Genomic DNA, 27,055 nt, shown 5'->3' with positions numbered 1-27,055 from the left:
ACCCAAGCACTGCTTGCAGGATGGGTACGTGCAGGAACGGGCCCGACACCGGGCTCGATGCCCGGCTCCGCGCCGGGCACGGTCAGCGGCCGCCCCTCAGCCGCGGCCGGCGCCGGCCCGCAGCACCCGCCCGCCCCCGCGCGGCCCTCGGCCCCTCGCAGTCCTGCCCCGCCTCTGATTGGAGGAGAGCGCGGCGGCCGCGCCCGCCATTGGCCCCCCGGGCAGCGATCGCCCTCGCCATTGGCTGCCGGCGGGTGCCACTCGGGGCGGTGGCGGCCGGGGGAGGTGGTGAGGCGGCTGGGCCCATCCTCTGCTGGCGGCGGCGGCGGCGGCGGTGGCACCATGGTGAGCTCCGCCGGGGCGCCCGCCGTGCCCGGCACCGGGCCCGTGGTGGGACGGAGGAGGCTGAATCCACTTGGGAAGCGGGAAGCCGGGCCCCAGCCCTGTGTTTCGGGGGGAGATGGGGTGATGTTTCGGTGGCGTCGCTTCCCGCCGGGGTGATGGGAAGGGTGGGGTGCGATGCTGCGGCCGGGGGGAAGGGGCTCCCTGCCGCCCGCTGCCTGACCGTGCCGTCGCTTCGCTCTGCCCCGCAGTACGGCTTCGTCAATCACGCCCTGGAGCTGCTCGTCATCCGCAACTACGGCCCCGCCGTCTGGGAGGACATCAAGTAAGTGTCTGTGTGTGTGTTTGTGTGCGCCCGTCCGTGTGTCTGTGCGTGTCTGTGTGTCTGTGGGCGCGCGTGTCCGCGGGGGCGCGCGGGGCCGGGGCCGGGCGGGTCTGCGGGCCCGCAGTGGCTGGCGGCGGCACCGGCAGCGGTACCCGCAGGTCTGCGGGCCGGCAGAGGCGTGCAGGACGCGGCTCCCAGCCGTGACAAGAACAGCGCGCCTCCTGCCGCGCCTCGTCCCGCTCGCGGCCTCCCTTAACGCCTCCAAGACCCGCCTTGTTCCATCTTTCCCGGTGTCCAGGAGCCGCAGCGGGGATGGCATTGATCCCCGCGGTCCCTCGGTTATACAGGGTATGTGGCCGGAGTAATGTGCAGGCAAAATGCCCCGAAAACACGGATGCCCATCCTTGCATCAAGCCACCAGGTGAACCGTGCAACAGTTGCATCCCTTTGCATCCCTGAAGGAATTGAGAGACAGTGTTTATTTAATAAACACTGTCTGAAACTACTGTCAGATTTTGGTAATGTCCTCAGCTTGAAATCAAAATCGTCACAGAGAAATATGTACAAGAATGCAAGTAAAAGAATGGTTTTTGGCTTCATTTCTTGAATCTGATTTCTTGTGCCCAACCCTTGCTCTTCTGGCAGTATAGCATTTTTCTAACGAGCTGACTGCCTTCACTTTAAACCTTTGATCAGTTGTGAGATTGCACTAAAAGTTTGAAATGAGCGTGCAAACAAAATTCTATTTACCTTAAAAATAGTAGTATTAATAGCTGGGCAAAACTGCAACAAAAATTTTTAAAAGGACGTAAAAGCTTGCAGAGTTGTAGACTTGCTTCATCAGGCTTTAGGCAACATGTTGTCAGAAGAAAGGGTTTAATATGATTTCTTGATAAGGCAGAAGTCGATTATCCAACTTGGAGGAAGTGATCCTCTTTCAACTGGATGCCTTCTATATCTCCTGTTGCATTTATTTTGGGCCAATTTTAATATGTCAGTGTTAATGTTGATTTTATAATATATTGCTGTTGTCATTATACAATTTTTGGAGTTAAAGGACAGTATTGACTATGAGATTTTTGTTACCATGATACATTTTTTTCATAAAATCATTCGTTAAGAATGTGGTAACCTTGCACAGTACCATGAAATCAGAGAATCATAGAAATATCCTCTGGAAGGGGTCTCTGGAGGTCATCTAGTCCAGTTTCTGTTCCAATCTGGATTGTTACTGGCACTAGGTCAGGGCTGAGCTAGTCTAGCTGAGTCTTTAAAATCACCAAAGGTGAGTCCACAGTTGTGATTCAGCAGGCATTCTTTGTTCCATTGATCCTTGACTGGTACTCTGTAAATTACTGTTGGCAAATCCCATTCTTTGCATAACATAGATGAACCTTCAGTGTATGCCACAAAGTTTTGTGCTATAAGTGAGGCATTTTTTTTACTTACGTACTGAATATTTCTAAACACAGTGGTCTATTTTGAATTCCTATGGTTTGATTTATTTTAATGACATATGTAAATTAAGAGGCAATAAAATAGTGACACGTGCATCATTTTCTGTGAAAAGTAAAATTAATAAATAAAAAAATATATAAAAGATGATGTTCATTCTTTCTTGGCATGGCATCCCTTATCAAGATGCTGTTAAGTATCATGGACCGCCTTTTGTCCAAATTACCCACTGAATATGTATTTGTGTTTAAGATCAATCCATCAGAGAAGATACAGTTTCATCTTCTAGTGCCTGACCAGCCATAATTCCTGAGGCATCCCATCTCTTTAGATTTTACAAACACTGAATAGAATACTGAAGATAACTAAAGCCCATGAGGAATATTACTCATATAAAGTTTTGGAGAAATTGGATAGAAATATATGAAATACTTTTCTAAGTGCTTTTCAGCTGTGAAAATTCAGGAAGCTGGTAGGTCCTGTTTCTGCTTTGCAGATGAGAAACATTTCTGTCTTGTAGCAGCCCAGCAGGTAGGCTCTGCTATTAGCTCACAAGAAGATGGCTCTCTGGAAGGAAACTGGCATGACACTACCCAGCAGAGGATTGGGATGTGGTCTCCAAGAAGGAGCCAGCGTGTATGCAGCAGCTGCCGTAGCTCCTTATGTGAAGAGTGTACGCAATGGGGTATTTACTCAGCAGGATTTCTCAGCAGTGTATCCTAGAGTTTAGAAACCAGTAAATCAACCCTCACTGGAACAGATTATAGTGGTGCTGACTGAGGGAATGGTAGTGTCAACTGGTAGCCAAGTGATGTTGGGGAAGAGATTGGATGTTTTATCTTTTATAAGCAAATACAAACTTCTTGCAAAGGTTTTGTTAGAATTGTTATGCATTTAGGAAACAGCAGGAAAGTACAAACCAGTGTTGTGGCGTGCTGAGTTGAATCGGCTGAATCACTGATGACTGGAGAAGTAATTACTGAAGTAAACAGTCTTTGGCTGTTTCAAAAAACCAAGAGGAGCTTTGCACTGTTAGTGAGGTTGAATTTGCAATGAAACATCGGCATTTTTGTGAAGTAGAGAGGCCTCTGGGTAGTTCAATACAAAATTTCTTATCTAAACTTTTTTGGTTTTGGTGTTTTTTAATGTTGAGCTGATCACATACTGCTATTTTGTTCTCTCTGAAGGCACCGCAGAAGATGTGAATCAGCACTGCAGAGTGGTGGGTTGTGATTGCTGAGTGATTCTCAAATGCCAGCAGGTGAATTTGTACTTAATATTGATAGAAGGGAAAAGAAAACATAGAACCAAATAAGTTGAAATAATGAAATCAGGTCATTTGTCAAAAAAAGTGCATTTAAAAATGGTAAATACTGAATTTAGAGGGTGCTCTTCATCTGAAACATGGAAACTCTTCTGTAGCTTGTGTAGTCAAAAGTGATGTTGAATGAAGTTCTTATATAGAGAATTTGGGTACCCAAATAGTTGAATTAGATGCTCTTATGAGAGTGGTGTTTTCATTGCCATCACTTACCGTTAACTGAGTCAGAATGATAATTTCAACTCTCTGTGTCTGCTATTTTGTTGATTTTTCAGCATTCTTGTGAAACCATGATCTATCAGAAATAGATACAGTGTTTTATTGGCCCAGAGTGGAATTCTCGGGAAGGTTAGACTCCATGTTATTTTCATCCACTTTAAAAAGAAAGCATAACTAAACACCAGACTTCTTTTACACATCATATAATGAGGCACTGAGTTAATGGAAAAATTACAGTATATCCTTTGATACAGGGCTTGGCTTTCCTAAAGAGCTAGAATTAAAATGCTTGACAAAATGGTTCACAGCCTCCTGTTTCTGAACCAGCATTCTGGATCCCAAATAGGTTGAATTCAAAAGGCATGTAAGTGGTGAAAGTTTATCTTGATTTATAGAGCCTTTACTCATTTTCTCAACAGCAAAGTCTCAAAAATTTGCTTCTTGGTTTTTCTCTGACTGCCACTCGCAGAACTGAGAATTTGAACTAATGAACAGGGTTTTCATGATGAAGCCCTAGAATCATTAGAGGGATTTAGCAAAGCTGGATGAACAAGAGGGAGTGAGAGGAAAGTCCTTCTGTAGTTGCTGAATTCTGCAGTAGCAGATTTTTCTTGGTGGAAATTAAGATGATTCAGCATAGTCATTTCTTTTGCTTACTGGCCGTTGTAAGCTGCACATGCACTGCTCATTGTCGTTCACTATTTCAGTCCTTGGAAGGGGAGAGTTAAGACCTGCAGTGCAATGGAGACAGGCTCCTGTGATCAGTACTTCACTTGCTCTGCAAAGAGTTACTAGTCAATAAACAGTTGATATAGAGCTGTTAAGCACACTTTTGCTGAGAAAACACTTTTCATTTGTTCCTTCCATACCTGAAAGAAAACCTTTTCTGAATCCTTTATTTTTCACTTGTTACATCCAGAGGGCTGCTTTTGATTGTGTGGCCACAGTTGCAATGGCTGGTTCTCAAGGGTGGTTCTCAAGATTCCTTTGGCATTAGATATCTTCAAGTCCTCTGCAGCCAACATAAACTGAAAATTGTCAGGCCTGACTATTCCCACATACATGCAGTTCTGTGCTCATGTCTGTTTAAGGTCAAATTTGTACTTCTGGGTGGTACAGTAGCGTGTGAACACGATCATTAGTGCACCTGGAATTACTGTCCATGTACCTGTCCAAAACAATACAGAGATTACTCATATTGTCAAAATGAAAACTTCCACGGCTTAAGAAATTGTCTTCCCTAGTATGTTTCTATAGTGGGCATATTTTTATGGTGTATGATAGTACCTTTTTAAAAGAGGCCTCTAACATGATAAAATATGAGCGCTTCTGCAACAGGTATCACATATGGCTGAGCTGAACAGCCGATAAATATATGTGAAATTCTGATCACTCCATTCAGCAGCTCTAAGGGTTTAATTGTGTAACAAGCATTGACAGGGATGTCTTCTTGAAACAGTTCCAGGTCAATATGTGGGAGCTAGAGCAATGTCAGCAGGGAATATGTACAGAGTCTTTTTTCCTGTGTTTCACAACACTATTCCTCTGTGTTTGATTAAATGAATACAGGATTTTCCCACGGGCTTCTAAATCTGAATTGAGGCCAGGTTAGATGCTCAAACTGTGACACTTTCAAACATACTGCCAAGAAAATGAATGAGAAGTCAAATATCTAATTAAGAAATGCATTAAAATGCTTCATCTCAAGCCTGTAGAGTAAATTAGTATTTTTCCCAAACAGGTATCCCACAAAAATATGTGGATTTGGGAAATGAAATGGCCCAACCAATCAGCTGCAGTCTTCATCTTCCTTCTGTTTTTATGGTAGAAGTCCCCACAAAAACATGTAGCCTGGAAAAACTAGGATGGAAGTTGAAACTCAGTGTTTGCTAAAAGTAACTACCCTGAGGTGAAAACACTTTTTATTTGATTCTAGAGAAGTGTTCAAACTTGCATAGTAGAAAAACGCATTTTTTCCCCAACAGCCATGTATTGTTTGCTGTCTGTACCTCAGTGTGGCACATCTAAATCAAGTGATAGCCTTATATCCCTGGTCCTCCATGCTTAATATAGAATTAAGGCAGCTTCCTGCGTGTGCCGTGTTTTGTCCTTCTTTGGAGGGTTAGGATGGCATGTGCTGTTCACACTCTTAAATGCCAAGACTCCAGGTCTGGGGAGCCTTCTGGGTGGCACAAACTTTACATGGACTCAGTGATCTGGAAGTGCACACAAAAGAAGAGCAAAAGTCGATAGCTTGTCCTAGGAGGAAGGAAACTTTTGTTCCCCAAGCTTCACAGATTATCACCTACCAAGGCTAAAGGCTCTTAAAAGTTTTTTTTTTCTGTAAGTCTCCTGTTATGGTTAAAATGGTGAAACACTGAGGATTGAGAAATTATCCTGGTGCAGTGTGGAAAAGGGAAGTGAAAGTTTCTCTGCTCAGTTTCAAACTGGATTCAGCTGAAGTTGTAGAAGACTGTACCATTTGGGAGAGTGAAATAAACTGCAGGACTATTATTTGCCTGTAGAAAATGAAACAGACAGAAACTTCTGCATCCTGTTGGTGAAGGTTAACATAGTCAGACTTTAGTGACTTGGTGTAGCTTTTGCAGTGAAATGTAGGTGGTTTAAGAATACATGTTTTTGGGTAAATTTTCAAAGGCATTCCTAGCAGTTAGGTTTATTAGTAGTATTGTAGGTTGTCCACTTAAGTCAGGAAAGGTAGATGCTTTTATTCATTTATGTGTATTTAAAAATTGTATTCCACAGACTTTCACTAGCATTTAGATAATGAGGAACTCATTGACAGGATGTGCTATTCTGATTAATTATATTTGTAGTGATATTCTATAATAGTAAATAATATAAAATAAATATGAAATGCCTTTCAGAATATGTTTTATAATTTTTTACAGGAGATGAACTTGGATTGCACTGTTTCCTGGGAATTTCTCACATAGCAAAAATTGTCTGTTTTTATGCTACTTAAACAAAGCAAATAATAAAAAGTTTTGTTAGCTGCAGAGAATGTCTAGCTTGGCTGACTGTGTCTGTATGCTGAGTTCAGAATGTCACTTTGTCAGAGGTGTTTTTTTCTTTTTACTAGTGTATCAAAACACAACTTATATTTGTTGACAGATTCTGTGAGAATCAAGATTTTGGCCTACTGCTTAGCACAACGTTTGGATGTAGTAATAGCTCATACTACAGTGTAGTTTGCCTTTGCAGAAACCTAGGAAAATACGTACAAAAGCTCTAGTGAAACACTGTTTTAAGTTGCAGTAGCAAGTTCTTAAGATGTGTGGGAATTTAGATAACTTGTAGGTCTGATGCTGGTAGTCTGTAAAGTCCATGAAAATTGTGTTTTGAGCATAAGAAGTGCTGAGTACCCTAAAAAACCAGAACCACCTGTCGCATACCAGGCACCCTAAATGAATGAAACCTTTTTGATCTGTGGTGTTCCTGCCTATTTTAAATGGAAATGGTCTAATTGGCCTCATGAGATTGTTGGAGAGCTAATTAATGCTTCTGCATGCAATTAGCGTAGAGATCAATTCCACAGGAAGACTTATTATAAAGGAATAATTCTCTCTTCAGAACTGGATTTGCAAACTGCTATATATTGAGGAATGGGATAAAATAAAATATGAAATAGCTGCACATTAGTGGAGTAGGACCTAGCCTCAGTACTGAAAGAACTGGAAGCCTGGAGGAAAAGGAGCAGGTTCTGTGGGCTCATGGGTGTGGCTGGTATGTTGTGTCATACAGGCTCAGGAACAGAGAGGGAAATGTTGCTTGGGGCAAACTGCTCTAATGTTGCTGTGAGTGGACCTGAGTTCATCTTTCCTGCTTTCACTAAACTACAAAAAAAACGTTTGCCAGACGCCTATGGCTCTTTATGAGACATGTTTTATTTCTTTGTAACTGTTCTGGAAAGTGCTTTTCAAGTTTTCAGCTGACTGTAGTTTCTATGAATAGGGCAGCCCTTTAAAAAGCACGTAAACCAGTACCATAGTCTGTAACAATCTGTCTGCAGTGATAACACTTCTGGTAGGAGAGGAGTTGGATAATCATGAGCTTGGAATGTAGAGTTTTTGGAGAAACTCTATTTGTATATGTAGGCACATACGCATATAAATATTGATGTGCACTCATATGTGCATGTGCATGTGCATATTATGTCTACATAATCGCCATGTGGCCTGGGCAATAAAAATGCAAACTAAACAGGAAATAAGAATCAAATATCTGTACAAAATGTGACGTGTGGCACTTCTCTTAGTAGTCATCTGTAGTGGAAGCAAGTGAAGAGACTTCCAGTTATCTTTGGTATTTCTTGTCAAGGGGGCTGATTTGCAGGAGAACCCTGGTGCCAACCTCCTTGTAAATTTCAAAGTGTAGGTTTGGATGTGTCTTGGACTTCAATTTTGTTTCATCCTATTAATGCCTTTGGGATTTCTCCCATCAGAATTCTGGCTTTCCTCTTCCTTTCTTCTGTACTTCTCCTCCCAGGAACTGTAGAAGTCTGAGTGGTGAACAAGTGGGTTTTGGAGTTTGCCACATAGACACATATACCTGTATGCTGCAATGGTGGCTGTCAGTCCCCTGTGACTCTTCTTTCCTTCTTTGTTGAACTGCTGGGAGCTTGCTTGGTATTTCCCTTTCCCAGCCCACAACTAATTATTGTAAGGAATGCTTGCTTTACAGTTTACCTGAATTTACTGATTCTTTCATGCTCAAAAGTGTTGCAGACTTTGTTAATTATATTAACTGTCTTGTCACAATGAACACTGGTGAAAAAAATAGAGTATTCACTAGAGTTTAGATTGTGAATCCATTCTTATTTTGGATCATGTAGTTCTCAGTTGTAAATAATGCAGTGATCTGGGAAAAAGCAAGAAAATGGAGGTTTTGCAGCCTCTTTTAGCACCTTGTGGGTTTACCCAGTGCTGAAGGCAGTGTTCCGTTCAACCAGTCTCATAACAATTTTGAAAAAAATACAGATTGCCTGTAAGTAGATGTGAGAAAGACACTTTGGAAAGACATTAGTGGTGAAATGACAATAGATTATTTCTTTTTAATCCAAATACATTTTAACATTAGTGGGTTTTTACCCAGAAAGTAACATTTTTTGTAGTTTGTTTTTAAGTCCTTATTTCATACTATCCCAAAATTCTAATCAGTATAATTATATCATTATAATTTTTTTTTAAGTGATGCTGAATAGATGATTCTTCATGGGTATGGAGGTTAATATTTACAAGCTTCCTAGGGTCAGGACAGTATACTGCCTGCTCTTTCAGTTCCTCACAGCGGAGGGACCTGCTTGAAGGTTAGGAGTTAAACTGAGTGGATGCCAAATTCTTTAATTCCTCTGGGAATTAGTTGGCTAAAAGGAAATAGTGCCATGTTATGAAACCTTGTGTGAGTGTTCTTGCAGTATCTCTCAGGTACTTTGCAGTTTTCCCAGAATTAAGTGCTTTTGGACGTGCCAGGATAACAGGTGCTATAAACACATCATTCACTCTTATAAATGAAATGCATGAAAGAGTATTTTGTAAATACCATTCCTTTTAGACCACTTACGTAAAAGGAAGCAAAATAATACTGGCTTTATATTTTTAATAATATTTTTAGTATTTGTAGTAGCAGCGAGGAACTTGTACTTTTGTTAACTGTATCTTCTAGTATTATCTTGTTTTGAAAACCTACATTAAACACTCCCATATCCAGCCTGTAAAACTGGGAAATAGCTCAGAACTGTGAAGTCTATAAATACACCTATTTACTTTACCCAGAACATAATTTTCCTGGACAGATTCCCGTTTTTATTTAATCTTGTAACTTAATATAATTTATGTTCTTCCCAGCTGGGTGTTTTAAAATATCTTTGGACCATCCACAACATGCACAAGTCTATTTTGTTTTTTTTCCTTTTCAGAAGACTGGCACAATATTTGTAATAATTTTTAGTAAAGCATCTTTGTGAAGTACATGAAAAAACGATGAGAAGCATTTTGAAAAGACCAACTGTCTGTGAAGTAATATAATGAGCAGTGAGTTTGCTATTTTAATTTAAATGAGGTACAAAGACAACGATTCTGGTTTCACAGATACCATCTCTAGTTCTGACCCATGTAATCCTGTTTAAGAGTCTACTCTTGGAACGGAATTAAACTTGACTTGCTCCTATCAGTGAGATCAGAACCATGCTGTGTTTCTAAGTGCAGTAGTGTTATTTTGTCATTAAGATTGTTTTGACTGATCTCTTCAATTTAACAAGCACTTTTTCCATCCTTGGTACACCAAGAGAACTGAAGCACAATGGTGGCAAAAGTCCCAACAGAAACAATACGTATCATGGAAGAAGTCCTGGAGGTGGGTTTGGAACTAGCGACTGTTTTGGTGTGTTTGAGGTGACACACCCAGTGTGCACACTTCGGTCTGAGTTTTGATAGGAAGAGATCCAGTTGTGCATTTGGGACACTGGATGATCTCTTAAAGTAATACTAACAGCTTCTAAGTAATAATGTATCACAGAGAAGCCTGTGCATCTTCAGGATGCAAAGTAATTGTTCCATGGGGTCTTCTACCACATTTTTTTCTCAATATTTGCTGCATGCAAATAGGGAGGGTTCTTTTTCTGTAAGAATTTTTTAAGATTTCAGCTTTTTGACTGACAGAGGCAGAATAGCAAGTGATACTTCACAGGAATAAGAAGGTTTTGTCGGCAGCAATCTTCTTGATTATGATTTATGCAAATTCACTTTAAATAGGACAGTCTGATTGCAAAACTACATTGAAACTCACTTTGTGCAGAATGGGCTATATAAGTAAGACCAGCCTGGTGTGACATCTTGTCCAGCTGTGTTGCTGTAAAATCTCCAAAGATGGCAAAAGAAATCTTTACTACCTCAAACCTCTATGAGAAACAAAAATGTGTGCAATCTTTGGAGTAAAAATCTGAAGTGCAGGATCTGTTCTGATTTTAAGAACAGTTTTTTCTCAGATTATTTGTCCACACATAGCATTTCAGCCATTTCAGTGAATTATTAACATTACCTTTGAACATTAGTACTGTGTTTACAAATACTGAACTAGTTGCACAATGGAGAAGATTTTCAAAGGGACCATTGTACGCTATCACCTGTAATGCTGTTCTGTGCTCCTGAGTCAACAGCAGTTTGGGGGGTGTTAGCAGACTGATGGAGGAAAGGCTGTTTTAGGACTTGATCCTGCTTTGATCTATTCAATAGGAATTTTTCCACTGATTTCAAGGCCAAATCTGTATGTGAAAAATATCCTCTGTATAGCTGTTATTTTCCATGGTGCAATGGCTAAGGTTCTTCTCTTGCCCAAGTAAACTGCCTCACATTAACCTGGGTAATAGAAACATTCTGGAGGAAAACAAAAGCATTTTAGAAAAGTCTGGGCTGGAATCTTTGTTTCCCACAATTGAAATAGCTCTGTGTAGTCATTCAAAATTAGTCTAGAGTAAATAAAAAGGGCTGCCAGACTGTAGGAGTTAGGACAGGCATGTCATAGGATGTAAGTTTTGAACCCTGAAATATCACATCTCAGGTGACAGGAGTCGGTTTGGGCAAGAGCATTAAAATCCCAGGGTGTGTTAACATTTTGAACATAAATTTACAGGGGAGCAAACCCCACACTTATTTTGTCTCTATGAATGTAAATGAGGCATTAATTGTGAATTCTGTTCTATTTGACTTGGAAGTTATTTTGAAAGAACAGGCATATAAAAGTTGAAAGTTTGCTACTGTAATACTGTTGTTTCATTAAAGAATTAAGCAGGGCTTGGGAATTTGCCAGAGCTTGTTGCTTTTGGCTTATTTCCACTCAAGTTCTTAAGAAAGCCACCAATATGTTATTGCTGTTAATGTCTTTGTGATCAAACACCACAGTCTGCAGAAAACATTAGAACTATGCTAATTTCCTCCCATAATTTTATCTGGTAAAAAACTGTAACTAATGATTGCAGCAAAACATTTCAAGGGAAATGCCACAGTTTTTTGTAAAGCTATGGATTATGAAGTTTTCTCTGAAATGTGGTCAGCCAAATACAAATGTAAGGGAATTACTCATGATGGACAGCCAACCACAGCAGCTCTGCAGAGCTGACAAAGCAGCCTCACTCTTAGTATTATAACAGTTTTCACAACACTATCATATATTTCTTCATATGAGCCTTGTTGTAGAACCATTTCCTTCGTGCAGGCAGCTTTGAGAAATCAGGTAGGGTCACTTAATTAGGAGGGAAGACTGCAGCCATGAGGAAATTTTAGGTATTGCCCATTCACCTGAATGATACTGCTCCATTTCCTGGGCTGCTGGGGTCAGCAGCCTCTGGTCAGTCATGGTCGGCCTCTTTGGTGCTGATAGCTGTGATGCTGTCTCAGACACACTGATTAGAGGACCTGCTGTTCTGTAGACTTGATAAAGGACCAGTGCCTCTGTAAAAATAGGAGTGCTTTCCCTTTGCACTGGCCATCTTGGATGAACTCACTGCAGCATTTTCTCATCACATGTAGTCTTAAGACTAGTACTTCAGAGAGAAAGCATTTGGAAGCTCTCACTGCTGTCAGACTACTGAGGGAGGCAGAAGGGCTTCAGAAGCCTGTCCACAATCACTCTGGCTATGTATTGTCTGTATGCACACCAGCTTCTGTGAACCGGTGATGGAGCAGACAGGGAAATTCATCTAGCAGAAAAATAATACAGAAAACCAGATACCTAACTGAATTTTATTTCAGCTCAGCACCTATCTAAATTGCTAGGATGTACCAGCACAACAGATCTTGGAGGCATGGAGAAGGAATTGACTTGGAAAGGAAGAAGAATGTTCTGAAATTTAATCATTTTCAAGCATGGATCTTAAAAAAGCAGTTTATATTTTGACACAGGCTTGGATTAGACATTGTCATAGTATTTGCCATATTTGTAGAATAAGCAAATAAGTTTTTGCCTGCATGATTTTGACTGAGAAGTATATTTACTCCCCTGCAGGAGTAACTATTTACTTTGACAAGTTTTCTAGAAAATTTTGCTTACTTAAAATTATTTTTTAATGGGAAGTACATGAGTAGTGCTGCTCAGATGGGTTCTGAGTGATCCAAAGGATCTAGAGTATACTCGAAAATAAATAGTTAAAATAATTAAATGGAATAGGCACTGAACTAACCAGTGGTGATTTTAAAAGGTGGTGGCTCAGAGAAATTGCAGATACTGAAGAAAATCTTTGACAAAATAAACTAAAGACAAATAGAATTAGAAAAAAGAATAATGGCTTGGCACAGAGAAGTAAACAGGAAAAGTTCCAGTCAATGTAGTTAGAAAGAAATGTAAGAAGTTTTGAAAGAGATACCAACATCATCAAACTGGGACAATTTTTCATAGAGAAAGTTCTCACACAGAAAAACTGTGTCTACTGGACTGTGCAAGTATGCAGTATTTTTGAGGATGTTCATTGGTTTTCCAGATGTGTGTGCTATCCTTTGTGGTTTGGCTCAGATCAGAGAGACTAAAAGAAAGCACAGCATGTATCCGAGATGTGGGAAAGTTTGTTCACCCTTTGCAAACATCCCTCCAAACTGTAGCTGACTTGTAGTTTCATACCATGTTATGAGAATCAAAGAATCAAAATGGTTTTCTTTTCTCATATTCATTTCAATTCTGTTCTTAGGAAATGTAAACTTTACCTTCTTGTCCCTGACTGATCTCTTATGTTTCAAGACATCATTTCCCACTAACAACTCCAGCTCTCCTCCTGCTTAAGACCCTGCTTAATTAAGGTTATTACAATATTTTTTAGGTCATTGGCTAGAGAACGACGTTCCTTTTATGTAGAATTATGAGGGATATTTAGTCTCATGTCCCCTATAGCCTTGTCATATTCCTGTAGGAAAATTGCTTAGCTTGTTTTCAGTTCATTGTTCTTAGAATGAGTATAAAAATGGTTATTTCAAGTAACAGTTACTTCAGTTATTAATAAATAATATATTTTTGAAATATAGAAACAATGTTGTGTAATTTTTGGACAGTGGGAAGAATGTGAGGAGCAAGATTAAAGGAAGATGAAGAGTAAAAAGAAAATAATAGCTTCCAGATATCCATTAAGTGAACAGGTTATCAAAGACTGGTGATTACAAACTGGAGGGTTAAATGATGAGTCTTTTCACTTAGGTCAGTAGAATACTGCCTTATGAGATTGGAATCAGTCCTTCTCAGCAGTACCATTTGCCATCTAGCAGTTTTAAGATCAACAAGAGTACTTAATTCTCAGACCTCTCCCCTTTGAGTACCAGAGGAAATATTTCTGTTTCTATGGATGGATAATTCCACTATATCTGTAAATGCTTGAATTGTTCTGCAGACATTATTATTTTGTATTAATTAATTTTTAAATAAATGACACCGCTTTAGAAAATCAAAACCTGAGTTACAGTCAAAGAATTTGGTTTTAATTTATGGTTGATTATGTTATGATAATGGAGAGAAAGAACTTGATGTAAAAGGGACTGCAGGATTTTACATAGTAGATTTAGAATTTTGCTTTTTGTAGGTTTTTATTATTCCTCTGGTGACCAAGAGAAATTCAGAAGTTAGAAATATTGGCTCTGTAGGCTTGAGCCTTATCTCAAAGAGCACTTCTGTCAAACTCTGCTAAAAGCTCCTCATTACCATGGTACTAGTAAGTAACTGATTACTCATTCTCCTCTTTCATTTGTACATTAGAAAAATAATTATACTACCAAGTTGATGAATGTCTTCATTTGCATCCCTTGTGCTTAGATTTTTTTTCAAACCTACCTCATAATCTGCCTTTTTTATAGTTTTTCTAATTCTAAGGGGGTTTTTTCTGTAGAGCAACATTTTGTACTCTTTGGGTTTTTTTTTTGGTGTGACATAAGATGTGATTCAGTAATTCACTTCAAGGCTTTCCTGTCTCTTTGCCTTTCTCTTGACTTCCTGAAATGAACTGCAGGACAGAGATGCATTTAGATGAAAGGGTATAATTTCTTTTTAATGAGGTAGCTATGACCCTCCACCTGCAAATATACTAATGATGGCATCATCATATGAGTTTTGCTGAGCCAAAATATATTCTAGGTACATCAATTAGAGCATGAGTACTTACAAATGTCTCCTCTTCTGTCACTATTTCTGTGAAGTATGCTGTGTCTATAGAGAGTCATTGTAGGTGGCACCACAGGAGGTGACCACCTATTTTAAAAAACATACTGAGAAAGGAGGCTGTGCTCATTTTCCACATGAGGACTTCAACAAACAGGGCACGACTTCATCAGAGAGCACATCAGGCCCCTCTGCACATCTCCTCTTCTGTTGAAGGAAAATTTGCAAGGGAAATAAGAACAAATACAGAATATTACTTTACTTGAAGCTGGGCAGAGACAGGGCCATGGCCATTGGCATGCTCTGTGCACAGCAGGACCAACCACATGGGCAGCTGGCTCTTCAGTGTCCTGGGGTCTGCCTGCCCATGAGGGTGCTCCCTGTCCTTTTCCCTAGAGCTGGGACTTGGCCACTTCTGCAGCATGAGTGGTCTGGCTCCTGTGCCATGCAGATGGGGTGAAATAGGGAGGAAGGCACTCGTGGGCCCTCCCTAGTAGCTCACTTGTGCCAAATGCAAAGCTTGGAAGGCACAACAGTTCATTCATTGTCTGGGGGATCATCTTCTTTTCCTCAGTAAAAAAATACAGCCTACAGAGTTGTGCTGCCTTTTGGACAAGCTGCTGTTCATGTTTTAGAGAATAGTACGTGACCCTGAAAAACAAAGTAGTTACTTTGTTTTGGTTTTTTACTTAGTAGCAGTAGTAAATGTGCACAGGACGTATGTATGAGTCTTGTCTTAAACCCGGGGTTGAGAGTTGTTTCCTTTAGTGAAGAAATGCGTATTTTTATTGTGCTTTAGCTAAGTAGTGACACTTTACACATGAGAATTGATGTGCAATGTGAGAACAAGGCCTTGCAATATCCTAGCATCCTTTTTCTTCCTATCTACTGGGCATGTGCAGAATTCTGAAAAAAGATACTTGATTTGGTACCTGTATCTGTATTTTAAATTCAGCTTTGGACATATGTGCAAATGGTTGTTAGAAACATCCCACGCCTTTTGTAAGTAAAGTGTAATTGAAATGTGATGGAATGAAAAAGCTTAAAAAGTGTTTAAAGAGCCCATCATGGGCTGTAGTATTGGATATTTTGTTATTTTAAAATGCAGATTGTGTCTTTATTAGTATAGCAACTTCTTTTTGAGGCTCTGTACTTAAAAATCATGTTTATTTTCTTATAGCTAATTATTATTTATAGAACACTCATGGTCTGAAATATTTGCGTTGTACACTAATGACTGAGGTATGGAACAAATTTATTTCTAATTTTTTGTCTTAAATAACTCTACAAACTTATTTTATTTAAAAGACTTTTATCCATATGGTGCTTTTCCCTCAAGCAAAAAGATTTTATTCTGTTTTCTCTTTAGGAAGGAGGCACAGCTGGATGAAGAGGGACAGTTTCTGGTCAGAATAATCTACGATGATTCCAAAACCTATGACCTTGTTGCAGCTGCAAGCAAGGTCCTTAGTAAGTAGTACAGATATCTTCTTTGCCCATTCATCACAAAAAAGGTAATACCCCTCCTGCCCCCCAAATCTGTGTAGCAGAGAAGAACAGGATTTAGCACAGAGGAAGTGAAAATGGAGTATTGGTCAAAGAGAGGATTTTTTTTTTTAAATCTTAGAATAAAGAATTGTATTTCTTTTATTTCTCTTAAGAAAATTTTATTCCTTTTATTCCTTGAAATTATTTCTATTACTTCTGAAGTATTCCATCTTAAACTGGAGAAATATTCCTCATCCACAGAGCATGGGCAGTGTTACAAAGCAGTCCTGAAGTAAAATCCTACTGCAGCTGCCTTCCAGTACACCCAAGTTTCAACCACTGCTGCAAGAGCAGTGAATGAATTAATGAATGAATGAATCCTTGATCTCTAAAGAACAATGCTGAGTTACAGAAATGTATGTGGCATGGACACATTTCATTTAATTGCATATCAGCCATTGATTTGGGTTGCATTCATTTTCAATCATTGAAGCTCTGGTCTGGAATTTAGAAGGTAGAAATATGCCCATCAGCGTTATTTTATCTGCAGACCCAAGTGCGGTACGGTATGAAATTGTTCTGCATCAGTAATTAGCCAAGAATCTATAAGACTGATGACTGTAGTAATGTTGAATTGGAGCAGCTGATGTGGTTTCATGCTATTGTAAATTAGAATTAACTCTGCTGAGGCAAGCACTACTAACAACCAAGTTTCTTTATTTTCAAGAAGTGATTCATTTTTCTGTATCAGAATCTAAATGCCATATGTGTGTGAAATGTACAATGTGGTGAAGTAATAATGGTAATTGGTAAATCCTAGTGAAATTCCTGTATTGGATACTCAGTATTTGCCATATGAATCCTGAATCTTACTTTGTTCTTGACCTACTGGATCTAGGTAGTGTTTAGATACTGTCTTGTTTGTGAATATAAGAGTAATGAAATAAGCAAGTGCATGAAATACAGTGTTGGGACTGAATCATATTTTCCTGTTTTAACTAGATCTAAATGCTGGGGAAATTCTTCAAATGTTTGGGAAGATGTTTTTTGTGTTTTGTCAAGAATCTGGTTATGATACAATTCTACGTGTCTTGGGCTCAAATGTCAGAGAGTTTTTGCAGGTAAGAATTTTGTGCCAAATTTTTTCAGATACCAGACAGAATCATGGCCCAGTCAACAGAAATTTAATTTGAAGTTCCAAAGAGAAATTTTGAGCAAGAGTATTCATATGCAACAAATTGGGGGGGTGGTGTGTGTTAAGTGAAAAGACTTACCTTGTTTATAGTAACAGAAAATGTGATCTTCAGATTTGTGGGGTATTTATTCCGTTATTTCTGACTAATTATAGACACTGGATATTTCTAATAGTATGTTACATACAGAGCTAGGGCTCATAACAGCTTATCTCTTAAGATGTTATCCTTCATCCATGTACTGAGGGTGGGATAAAGAAGCAGTTTTTAAGTCAATTCATGTGCTTTCCTAACTGCAGAACATCATGAAAACAAAATGAAAATTATTTTATAATAGCATGGAAGAAATGTAGGGTCTTTGCTAAAGTGTTATTTCTAAGTGTAGAAAAATGGCCTTCCCTTTTTTGTCACCTGAAGATTGTTTACTGCAGTAAGCATTTCGTATTTAAGGTTTGTGATCTGTATCACTCTTGGAGAGACTCTGTACTGTAATGAGGTTAAAAGTGTTGAACTGGAGATTGCCCAAAAGCTGACTGTCAAAACTATTGATTTTCTCTGAAAATATAGCAGCCTCTTGTCATCTGTACCCTTATAATCTCTCCAGCATTAAGGGAAAAAGAATCATAGTTTGCTGGATTACTTGAATATTTGCTTGTGTGTCTCACTGTCCCAAAATCTGCATCATTCCTGAGCATCCTAGATGCAGTCAACTCAGTCTTCTTGTACAAATCCCGTGGACTGTAGTTGCTGGGCAGACAGGGTATGTGGATGTTCCAACATGTGCATATCTGAGTGATCAGCAAACCACAGTCTGTCTATGGGATGTGACATCCTTTGTATTTTATAGCTTCATTGACAGGCTGCTCTCAAAGCAAGCCTTCAGATAAAAGTAATTTCTGAAGATAACTCATGTACTGAAGTTGTGGTTAACGTTGAGCAAGAACCGGAGAGGAGGAAAAAAAAGATGTAGCTGGCCCATTGTATCATCACTTCGGTTACTCATATATGGGCCAGAAATACAGATACTGTTTCCTTTCCCTCATGCCCTTTTCCATATAATACACTTCTCTTGTCATTTCTTACCACATATGCTGGTGAAAGGACTGGACACGTTTGTTATGCACACCAAACATCTATAAAAGTGGAAACAGCTTACATTTGTATTCTTCTAATGACAGCATTTTAAGCTTTGTTTGAATTTCAGTGTTAACAGATTACATTGGCTATTAAATGCTTCTCTAAATATTAACAGGGCTAATGTATTAGTAGCTGTGCCAGAAGTGTACTTTTTAGCTTTTTATTACAATGGAAAATTAACATTAGCTGTGATTTATTACTTTTGCATCTTCCAACAAATATTAGGTCAGGAAACTACTTTATATACCTGTTAAAAAATAGGTGCAGAATCCATTTAATGTCCCAAACTTTTCTCAGATTCTTAAAATACATAATAGAGTTCCAAAAGGTGCTTCTTGAAATGTATACTGAGTCCAGGATCTATACAAAATAATTGAGAGCTGCAGCTTTTTAAAATATGTGAAAATTAATCTCATTTATGTTCTGTTCCCTTTGACATCTCAAGAAAATTTAGTTTATTCATAGTTGAAACACAGGTACTTCAAGCTTCATGACAGTGGAAAATAAAAAGGGCAACTAAATCAAATATTTATACTTTCTGTGAAAAACACAAGCATGGAAGATTTGCAAGTCATGTTGAAAGACACTGTGCCAAAGAGAAGCAGTGTGAAAAGAGGACTTCCTAGGAAACCCAAAGCATGCTTTTAGGTTCAGTTCAGTAGCTTTTTACTGAATGAAAATCAAAGACTGGAGTAGTGGTTAGTTCTCTCATTTAAGGAATTATTTACATGACTGTTCAGGTTTTCATGATTACAGTGCAATAAAATTCAGGGGATGAACTCCTCTTTTAGATAAGTTTCCAGGTGCTGTGTACCACACAGCACTGAACAGCATGTCTTTGTATTTCAGGTGCCAGCCACAACTGTCACTTTTAGACAGACCAGGTCAGCCTCATTTAGTATGACTGCTTGTTCTTGCCTGGAGATTCCCTTGTGTTTCACCATGGAGCTGATCCCTGTTCCTCAAAGCTCTAGAATTAGTTCTTTGGTTCCAGCACAAGCTCTGGCATGCATCTGAGCAGTCTAGGAGCCAAGAATTCATGGCTTATTATTAAGGCAACCTTAGCCTATTATAATTTGCACCTGAGTGCACCTCTGCCTCACAGCAGGTGAACATACTATAAAAAAGAAATTTGTTCTTTCAGAAGCTGCAATATCAATTTAGAATGGATCAAAACCAGCAAAAAATTAGGAGTAGGAGTAACAATGACAATGTCTAGATCTGGGAGTGATTTCAGCTCCTTGATCTGGAAAAACATGTCTACTCCTTGACTATGTGTTGGAGTGAGGTTTTGAACACAGTGAGCTGTAAGTCCCCCACTCTGGAAGATTAGAGAGTAAAAACTGAAGGACATATCCCATGGACTTCTCCTGTGACACTGCTCTGACAAAGTCAGCAGTAAAGGAGTAGAAGGGTGGCAAAGTGGTTTTGCAGAATGGGGCTACTGCCAGTTGTTAGTCACACTTGTGCCAGACTTAAATGTTAATACTTAAGACAACCATCTTACAAAAATTCTGTCCTTGACATTGGCCATTCCCCATTCGAAATTCTTCAGCTGGTGACTGTGTAACTGGAAGATTATCATCTGTTCCCATGTATCTCCCTAAGAGATTTTTTCTAAAAGGTCGATATATCCCGGCTGTTTCTGAGGCATATGTACTGAAACTGCAGTCCTGCATCCAGTTAAGGAGATGGCAGCTCAGTCTTTCAGAGCCAGTCATCTCTCTTGCTCTGTTCTCATCCACACTCTTTTTCAAAGCAGTCTCTTCCAATTTCACTGGGTTGAACCCTGCAAGGTTCTTACAGAATTTGCCTTCAAACACTATGTTTTCTTGTCAATGCCCACTAGCAGCTGGAATGAATTGACTCCCAGATTGTTGCCTCTTCAAGTTCTAATTTGGAGATGTTGATATAGCAACAAAAACATGAATTTGAAACAAGCTAAAAAACTGAAGGAGGAAATTCCAGGCTAAGTGCATCCCACGGAATTCATTGCTAAGAGTGTCATTTTCTCTGGAGGTCTCCAGGAGAAGAGGCAGCTGTTCAAGCACTTCACAACTCACATGAAATCAAGTTCAGTATGCTTCCACAAATTTGGTGATCGACAGATGCTCATGAAAGGTGGAGAATTTCCCAGACAGCACACTGAAAATATTTTCACCTCACTTCCGATGTTGGCAGAAAACAAACAATATGCAAAGCCTTGTGGTAGCAGTTATTTGCAGGGCAGTGAGAGAACAGCATTTTAAATATGCAGTAATGTTCTGGAGTTAAGATGTGAAGGAGTTGTATGAATTTTACAACATAAATAATAAATTGTGGGTTGTAACACTATCCTGCAAACTAGGTTGCTCTATGTTAAATGTACAGTAAATAGCAACTTGGAGCCTTGATGATTGCTTCGCAATCAAAGTTGAATCTACTGTTGTGTTTTAAGTGTGATTTTGATCTCACTCTTCTCTTTAATGTCCTTATTAGGTATGCCTATTAGTCTATAATTCAGCTTTCCAGATCACAGTTTGTCTGGTTAAGATTTAAAGTTAAATACCTGAGATGTCCAGGACAGTGGCAGGGAAAAAAAAATCTCTTCCCTTTCCTGAACAACTTTATCTGATACATTATTACAGCAGCTGTAATATTTCTGTTTACTCTGTGGAGTTTTTCAATTACTGTCAAAGAAAATATGTATTTGAGGTTGGTCTTTCAAGCATTTAAATCTTTACTTTAGAATTTGAAACTTTGTCAGGCCCTGTAAACTTCGTTATTACAGTGTCAGAACTAGGCTTTTTTATTGATAATAAGGAGAAAGATTTATGTTTATTCAGACATGCTTTTTTGTATTTGACTCCTGAATTAATATTTGAAGAGGAGATTATAGAGGCTAGAATTGGAAGGAATGAAACTGGATGGAGTAGCAGACTGAGAAACACACAGAAGGTCTTTAATCATCTGAATGTTTCAAAATACAGCATAAACAAGCATGACTTCTTACTATCTGGAGTAATTTATAATGGTCCTAATTTTTATGCCATTCATTGTTCAGAAATTAGCATGGTAGATAGAAAGAACATTTCAGGCTACCTGAAAAGCCTGCTGTGATGACAGTTCTACAGAGAAAAAGGCGAAAGCCTGGAAGTATGAGCAGTAGGAGAAAGGGACTGTTCAGATTAGACAAAATACGTACTTACTTTCTTCAGAAATAATAAGTGAATGCCTTATAATCATGTTTTTAAAATCTTGTTCCAGAACCTGGATGCTTTGCATGACCACCTCGCTACTATTTACCCGGGTATGCGAGCGCCTTCCTTCAGATGCACCGACGCGGAGAAGGGAAAGGGACTCATTCTGCATTACTACTCAGAAAGAGAAGGTCTTCAGGATATTGTCATTGGAATCATCAAAACAGTAGCTCAACAGATCCATGGTACAGAAATAGATATGAAGGTAATGCCTGAAGTGATACACACACTGAAAAATTATGTCAGTAGGAAAAAATCAAGAAAATCAAAAGTGAAGTGATGGCAAACAGTAATTTTCACTGTTGCTCTCTTCTGTGAAAAAGTGGCATCAGTACTGACTCTTAGGAACAGCCATCATCATTTGTGTTGCTTGAAGGACACATTAGCCATGTACTGAGAAGGCCAGCACTAATTTGCAGGCAGACCCAACTGGGAACAGTGCAGAACAATATCCCCTTATTCAGAGAAAGTTTGTAAAGAGGACATGTAAAGAAATTAGATACTGGCTTGTTTGAGGTGCTTTTTCCCCCCTTTATTTTATATTTGGGATATTTTATATATGCGTTATTTTATATTTGGCATATATTTCTTACCGTCAGCTGCGTTCTGTGAGAATATGGACATTTCATCTTTGTGTCCTAGATTCTTCATCAGTGTGCTGACTGTGAGGCTGATGTGCATTGATGAGGCCTGCCTGGCAAGCAGTGTTTTCCTCCCAGCCAGCATGCCAGGTCCTTCCCAGAAACAAGACGTGTTTGTGGGCTTCATGCTATCATTGCATGGAATTGTGACTGGATATGCACCTACAGCCCCAGAAGTGAGAAAATGTTCCTCAGTCACAGAGTTTATGTAATGTCATTTCTGCTAAGTCACTTGTGAAATGGGAAAGAGGCTTCTGCTTTGCCCATACAGGCAACAGAAAGATTTAATTGATCAGGCCTTGCATATGTAGTAGTATAAAATCAGAGTTTGGTCAAAGGTGTAGATACATACGGAGGGGGAAACAAAAAATGAAAGTGTTTTTATCTTAGAAATACTGCAGTGACATAAAATTCCTTTCATCAAGTAGAAAAGAATCTAAGCAGGTACAGCAAGCATTCCTTGGGGTTTTTAAAATATTTCCTAGTCATACTACATTTTTAGCCCAGTTTCTTTGTATTCTTGCTCAGGAAATCCTTTCACAATTTTATCACAAAAATATGACTTTGCTTGGATAAGAGATTTGCAAGCAATCCAGTGACAAAGATATTTGTACTGCTATATTGGAGTGTTTACCTTTTAGGTTTCCTATTAAGCTAGCTCAGGTTTATAGTAGATGTCTAGTTGTGTATAGTGTAGTGATATACTTGTGTCCTTGTTTAGATTCTGTTTTGTAGAAAACCACAGTTCAAACTTTTGCAGCAGGTGTTAGTAATCAGATACAGAAGGATACAACAGAATCAAAACAATGCTCTTTTTAGATCCCTGTTTATTTGAAGTGTTGAGAGAGACAAGAAGGACCATGTTGGAAAGTTGGCTGCGAAAGGGCTGAAGCTGTTGCTTGACAAGCAAGCATTTCTTTTGGTAGCACAGGCAGCTTAAGCAGTCCCTGTTCTCTCAGTGCTCAAGCTTGTCCTACAGCAGCTTCTTCGGCTGTGTCTCTCCAGCTGGTGCCAAGTTATAAAATAAACTGTACTGAGGAAATGAACTGGGTGCGAAACAACAGGGGTTTTTTATGGATTTTTTTTTTCACCTTCATGTGTTCCTTTCCATGGTTCAGTGTTCTGTCTCTCAGAGGGCCGCACAGAGGCAAAAGTGATCCATGGGGCAGAGGAGAAATTTGGGTTGTCCAAACCAGCTGGCAGCACAAACTTTTGATAAACTGTGCTCTCAATCTGAAGGTTACTTTGCTGAGAAAATTGTATTAATATCCATCTAGAACTTCTCACAAATACTAAATGTTCCAAAGAGATTTAGGTATTTATTATGTATTTACTTCTTATTTTAATTTGACTTTTTTAGGCTTTTCTGGAAATTTTAGTGTTGTATTGTAAGTCAATAGATATTTAATAGTATTAGTCAAACCGACTGTAAATGGACGCAAAGTCTAATTTAAATCTACACTGTTCTTCTAGACTGTCTGAGGTAAAAAAGTACATAGGTGCCTAAAAAATAGGCACTCTGAACTGAAGAAAGCATATATTGTCTTACTTTGTCTGTTACCCCAATTTTAACCTTTTCCCTGGTAGAAAGTCAGGTTCCCTTAACCCTGAACTTTTTCGTGTCTCTCCTGGTTAATAAAGCCTATGTCTTGACATCTCTAAGACATTACATACTGCTGTACTCCACAGGTACTCAGAAACTTCAGTGGTAGATAAGCAGAGAATTGATTCTCTAAGGTGAGAGTGCTGAAACTTGCAGCTTATCCACACAGACAATAAAAGTATTCCTCCATTACTCCACAGGTCAGCTATGAATCATGAATGATACGGAGTGAAGGTTCTAAAGTCAAGTCTGCTGTTGTAATAACTAGATAGTTTTACTGTTCAAAATATTGAGAATAGGAGAAAAAACAGACCAACTTCTTTCATCTCCATTCCTTGCCTCATAATTTAGTAAATTAATGCTTTTTTGTCTTAGCATGTTTGCAGTGCATTGTTTGAAATAGCACAGCACAGAAAAATGATGGAATTGCTTTTAATTCCTTCAGTTTAAGTGGACCAATCAGTGCCTCTACTGTAAAAATTTTGGTTTGGACTTCAGTTAGCATTGTCTTAAGGAAGAATGGGGTTTTTTTGGATCCAGTAAAAACCTCAGTGCCTAGCCCAAAGTTTCCAGTGTTATTACAGGAGTCATCTTCTGAGTTGCAAAAAGAGATTCTTGAGTTGTCCTTTCAAATTTCTTTATCCAAAGCATTTACATAACAATTCAACAGAGGACTGACTCAGTAGGTTCTGCAATTCTCTTTATATTAGTATGAAGTTGATATCTGCAATTTGATGTTTAGTACTTCATTATCCAACTTTTCTTCTCCATCTATTTTGAACAAAGGCTTACATAAATCTGCTTCAGAGAATACATGCTTCTAAGTCTGTATTTTCATGAAACTTCGTTTGAATTTGTCTAATATATTACAAGTCTCTGTAAAGTTGGTAGCAGATCTTAATTGTTTTTGATAATACTGGTTTTGTTCCATTAAGTGGTTAGATTTTGTTTCATGGGTTTCAGAATGGCTGAGGTTGGAAGGGACCACTGGAGGTAATTTTGTTCAACCTCACCTGCTCATGCCTGGCCACCTAGAGCCAGTTGTTCCATGTTATGTTCAGACATCTTTCAGCTATCTGTAGGGATGGAGACTCTGCAAATTCTTTGGACAACAGGTGCCAGTGCTCCATCTCATGGTTGAAAACTGTTTCCTTATGTTGAGGCAACATTGCCTTTCAGTTTGTGCCCATTGCATCTTGTCCTGGCACTGGACACCACTGAAGAGAGCCTGGCTTCATCCTCTCTGCATCTTCCCTTCAGATATTTGTGTGCATGGATGAGATCCTCCTGAGCCATATCTTCTCCAGGCTGAACAGGGTCAACTCTCTCAGCCTTTTCCTCTTCTAGGAGATGCTCCAGTGCCTTGATCATCTTAGCAGACCTCCCTAGAGGGAGTGGACTCTGTCTCGTAGCTCTGTATCTCTCTTGTACTGAGGAGCCCACAACTGGACACTGCACTCCAGGTGTGGCCTTTCCAGTGCTGAGGAGAGGGGAAGGATCGCCTTCCTCCACCGGCAGAGAAAACCAACTAATGATCACAAGAGGAAACTAAATATTAGGAAAAATACTGTTCTTTTTTTTGTCCCAAATTGTTTCTTTGGGTGGAGAAATAGCTAAACAGAAAAAAAAGTTTTCATTTTATTCCCTTTCTTCAGTTTCACACAGAGCAATTTTATATATATGCATGCATATATATATCTATATCTATATATATATATATATATATATATCTTCTGAAATACAGAGGGCTTCCTTTTTGTAGAAGGGTGTCTGTCAGGAAATGTGCATTCTCTTTTAACAGCTAGAGTATGTGTGTGTGGAAGGCAAGGGAGGGAAAAAAACCTGGCAGTTTGTTTCTGTCGGACGTTGTTAGCACTGAAAGGAAAGCAATTTGTTTTGAATTTGGATTCAAAATTCCAGTTGAATAGTTCAGGAAAGCCCAAGTTGACATTAATTGGTTAATTAGGTCAAATCCAATTTGCCTTATCTTCTCTGATATGGTAATCCAAATAGAGCCAAATAGAACCAAGACTATAATTTTTGCAGCAGGTATTGTCTCAAAAATTGTTGCTTTGTGGACACACTAAGAATATTCATGTTCTGCCAGTCTCATTATGAGAACTAAAACATCATCACAATGTCGGTGACAAACTTAGTCATGAGATTTGTTAGCAGCCTACTGGCTATGCCTTCTCTTGCTTCACTTGTCAGAGGTTGTTTGTATATTATAAATGAGGGTGACCTGTGAAGGTGAAGTCAGAACAGGGATTCCCTCAAGGCTGCTAATGATAGGGGTCAACAAAGAATGTTGTACATAATCCAACAAAGCCCAAAAATCTGTTTGGAGAGCAGACTTTTGCAGTTCTGTTATTATCTGAGAGCAGACTGTCAAAATCTTTCACATAGAGAAGATGGTGTACAGTGTAAAATGAGAAAAGACCAGGGGAAGTCCTTGACAAGATGGTAATTTCAGACTTACTAATGGCAATGTAAAAGGCAAAGTGAAGACGTGACCAGCAGGAGAGCTGATCTAAAAATTACTTGGGTACTTGTCATGGAGGACAAGCAGTACTGGTCCACACATTAAAATGCTAGCTGTGCGTGAAGATAAGTCAATCATGGAGCATGATCAGCCTCTAATTTTGGCACAAGGGTAGCTGGAAACTTCACTATCTCCAGGCACAGTGGTTTGGTGAAGTGAGACAGTCAGCACTGAAACCAGCTGCCAAGTGAAGATATCCCCACAGTTGTAACTTTGGGTATGCAAAACTAAAAATGGTGCCATTTCTAGTGAACTCCTTTGTCTTGGGATCATTCTGAAACAGCTGCAGTGAACTTTGTTAAGCAGCATTGCATAGTCAGTTTTGATCAGAAGAGATCAAGAATTTCATTCTGTATTGACCTTTAAAGGCAAAACCCCCCCTGTTTTTGTATTAATCTTCAC

The 27,055-nt window shown here is 39.2% G+C and overlaps 1 protein-coding gene across 1 annotated transcript in view; it reads left to right on the top strand.

Annotated features, from left to right (window-relative positions):
* The first annotated feature begins 281 nt into the window (after positions 1 to 281).
* Positions 282 to 27,055, top strand: part of GUCY1B1 (guanylate cyclase 1 soluble subunit beta 1) — a 42,451-nt gene continuing 15,677 nt past the window's right edge. Inside the window, exons 1-5 of the mRNA XM_082282248.1 lie at positions 282 to 345; positions 594 to 667; positions 16,180 to 16,280; positions 17,301 to 17,419; positions 21,875 to 22,072. Coding sequence (XP_082138374.1) covers positions 343 to 345; positions 594 to 667; positions 16,180 to 16,280; positions 17,301 to 17,419; positions 21,875 to 22,072 — 495 coding nt within the window. The 5' untranslated portion in view covers positions 282 to 342. The remainder of the gene's footprint in view (positions 346 to 593; positions 668 to 16,179; positions 16,281 to 17,300; positions 17,420 to 21,874; positions 22,073 to 27,055) is intronic.

This window comes from Coloeus monedula (genome assembly GCF_965178545.1).
Source record: "Coloeus monedula genome assembly, chromosome: 5".
NCBI lineage: Eukaryota > Metazoa > Chordata > Aves > Passeriformes > Corvidae > Coloeus > Coloeus monedula.
The sequence above is the reverse complement of the archived record's forward strand: the minus strand, read 5'-3'. Positions and strand labels throughout refer to the sequence as shown.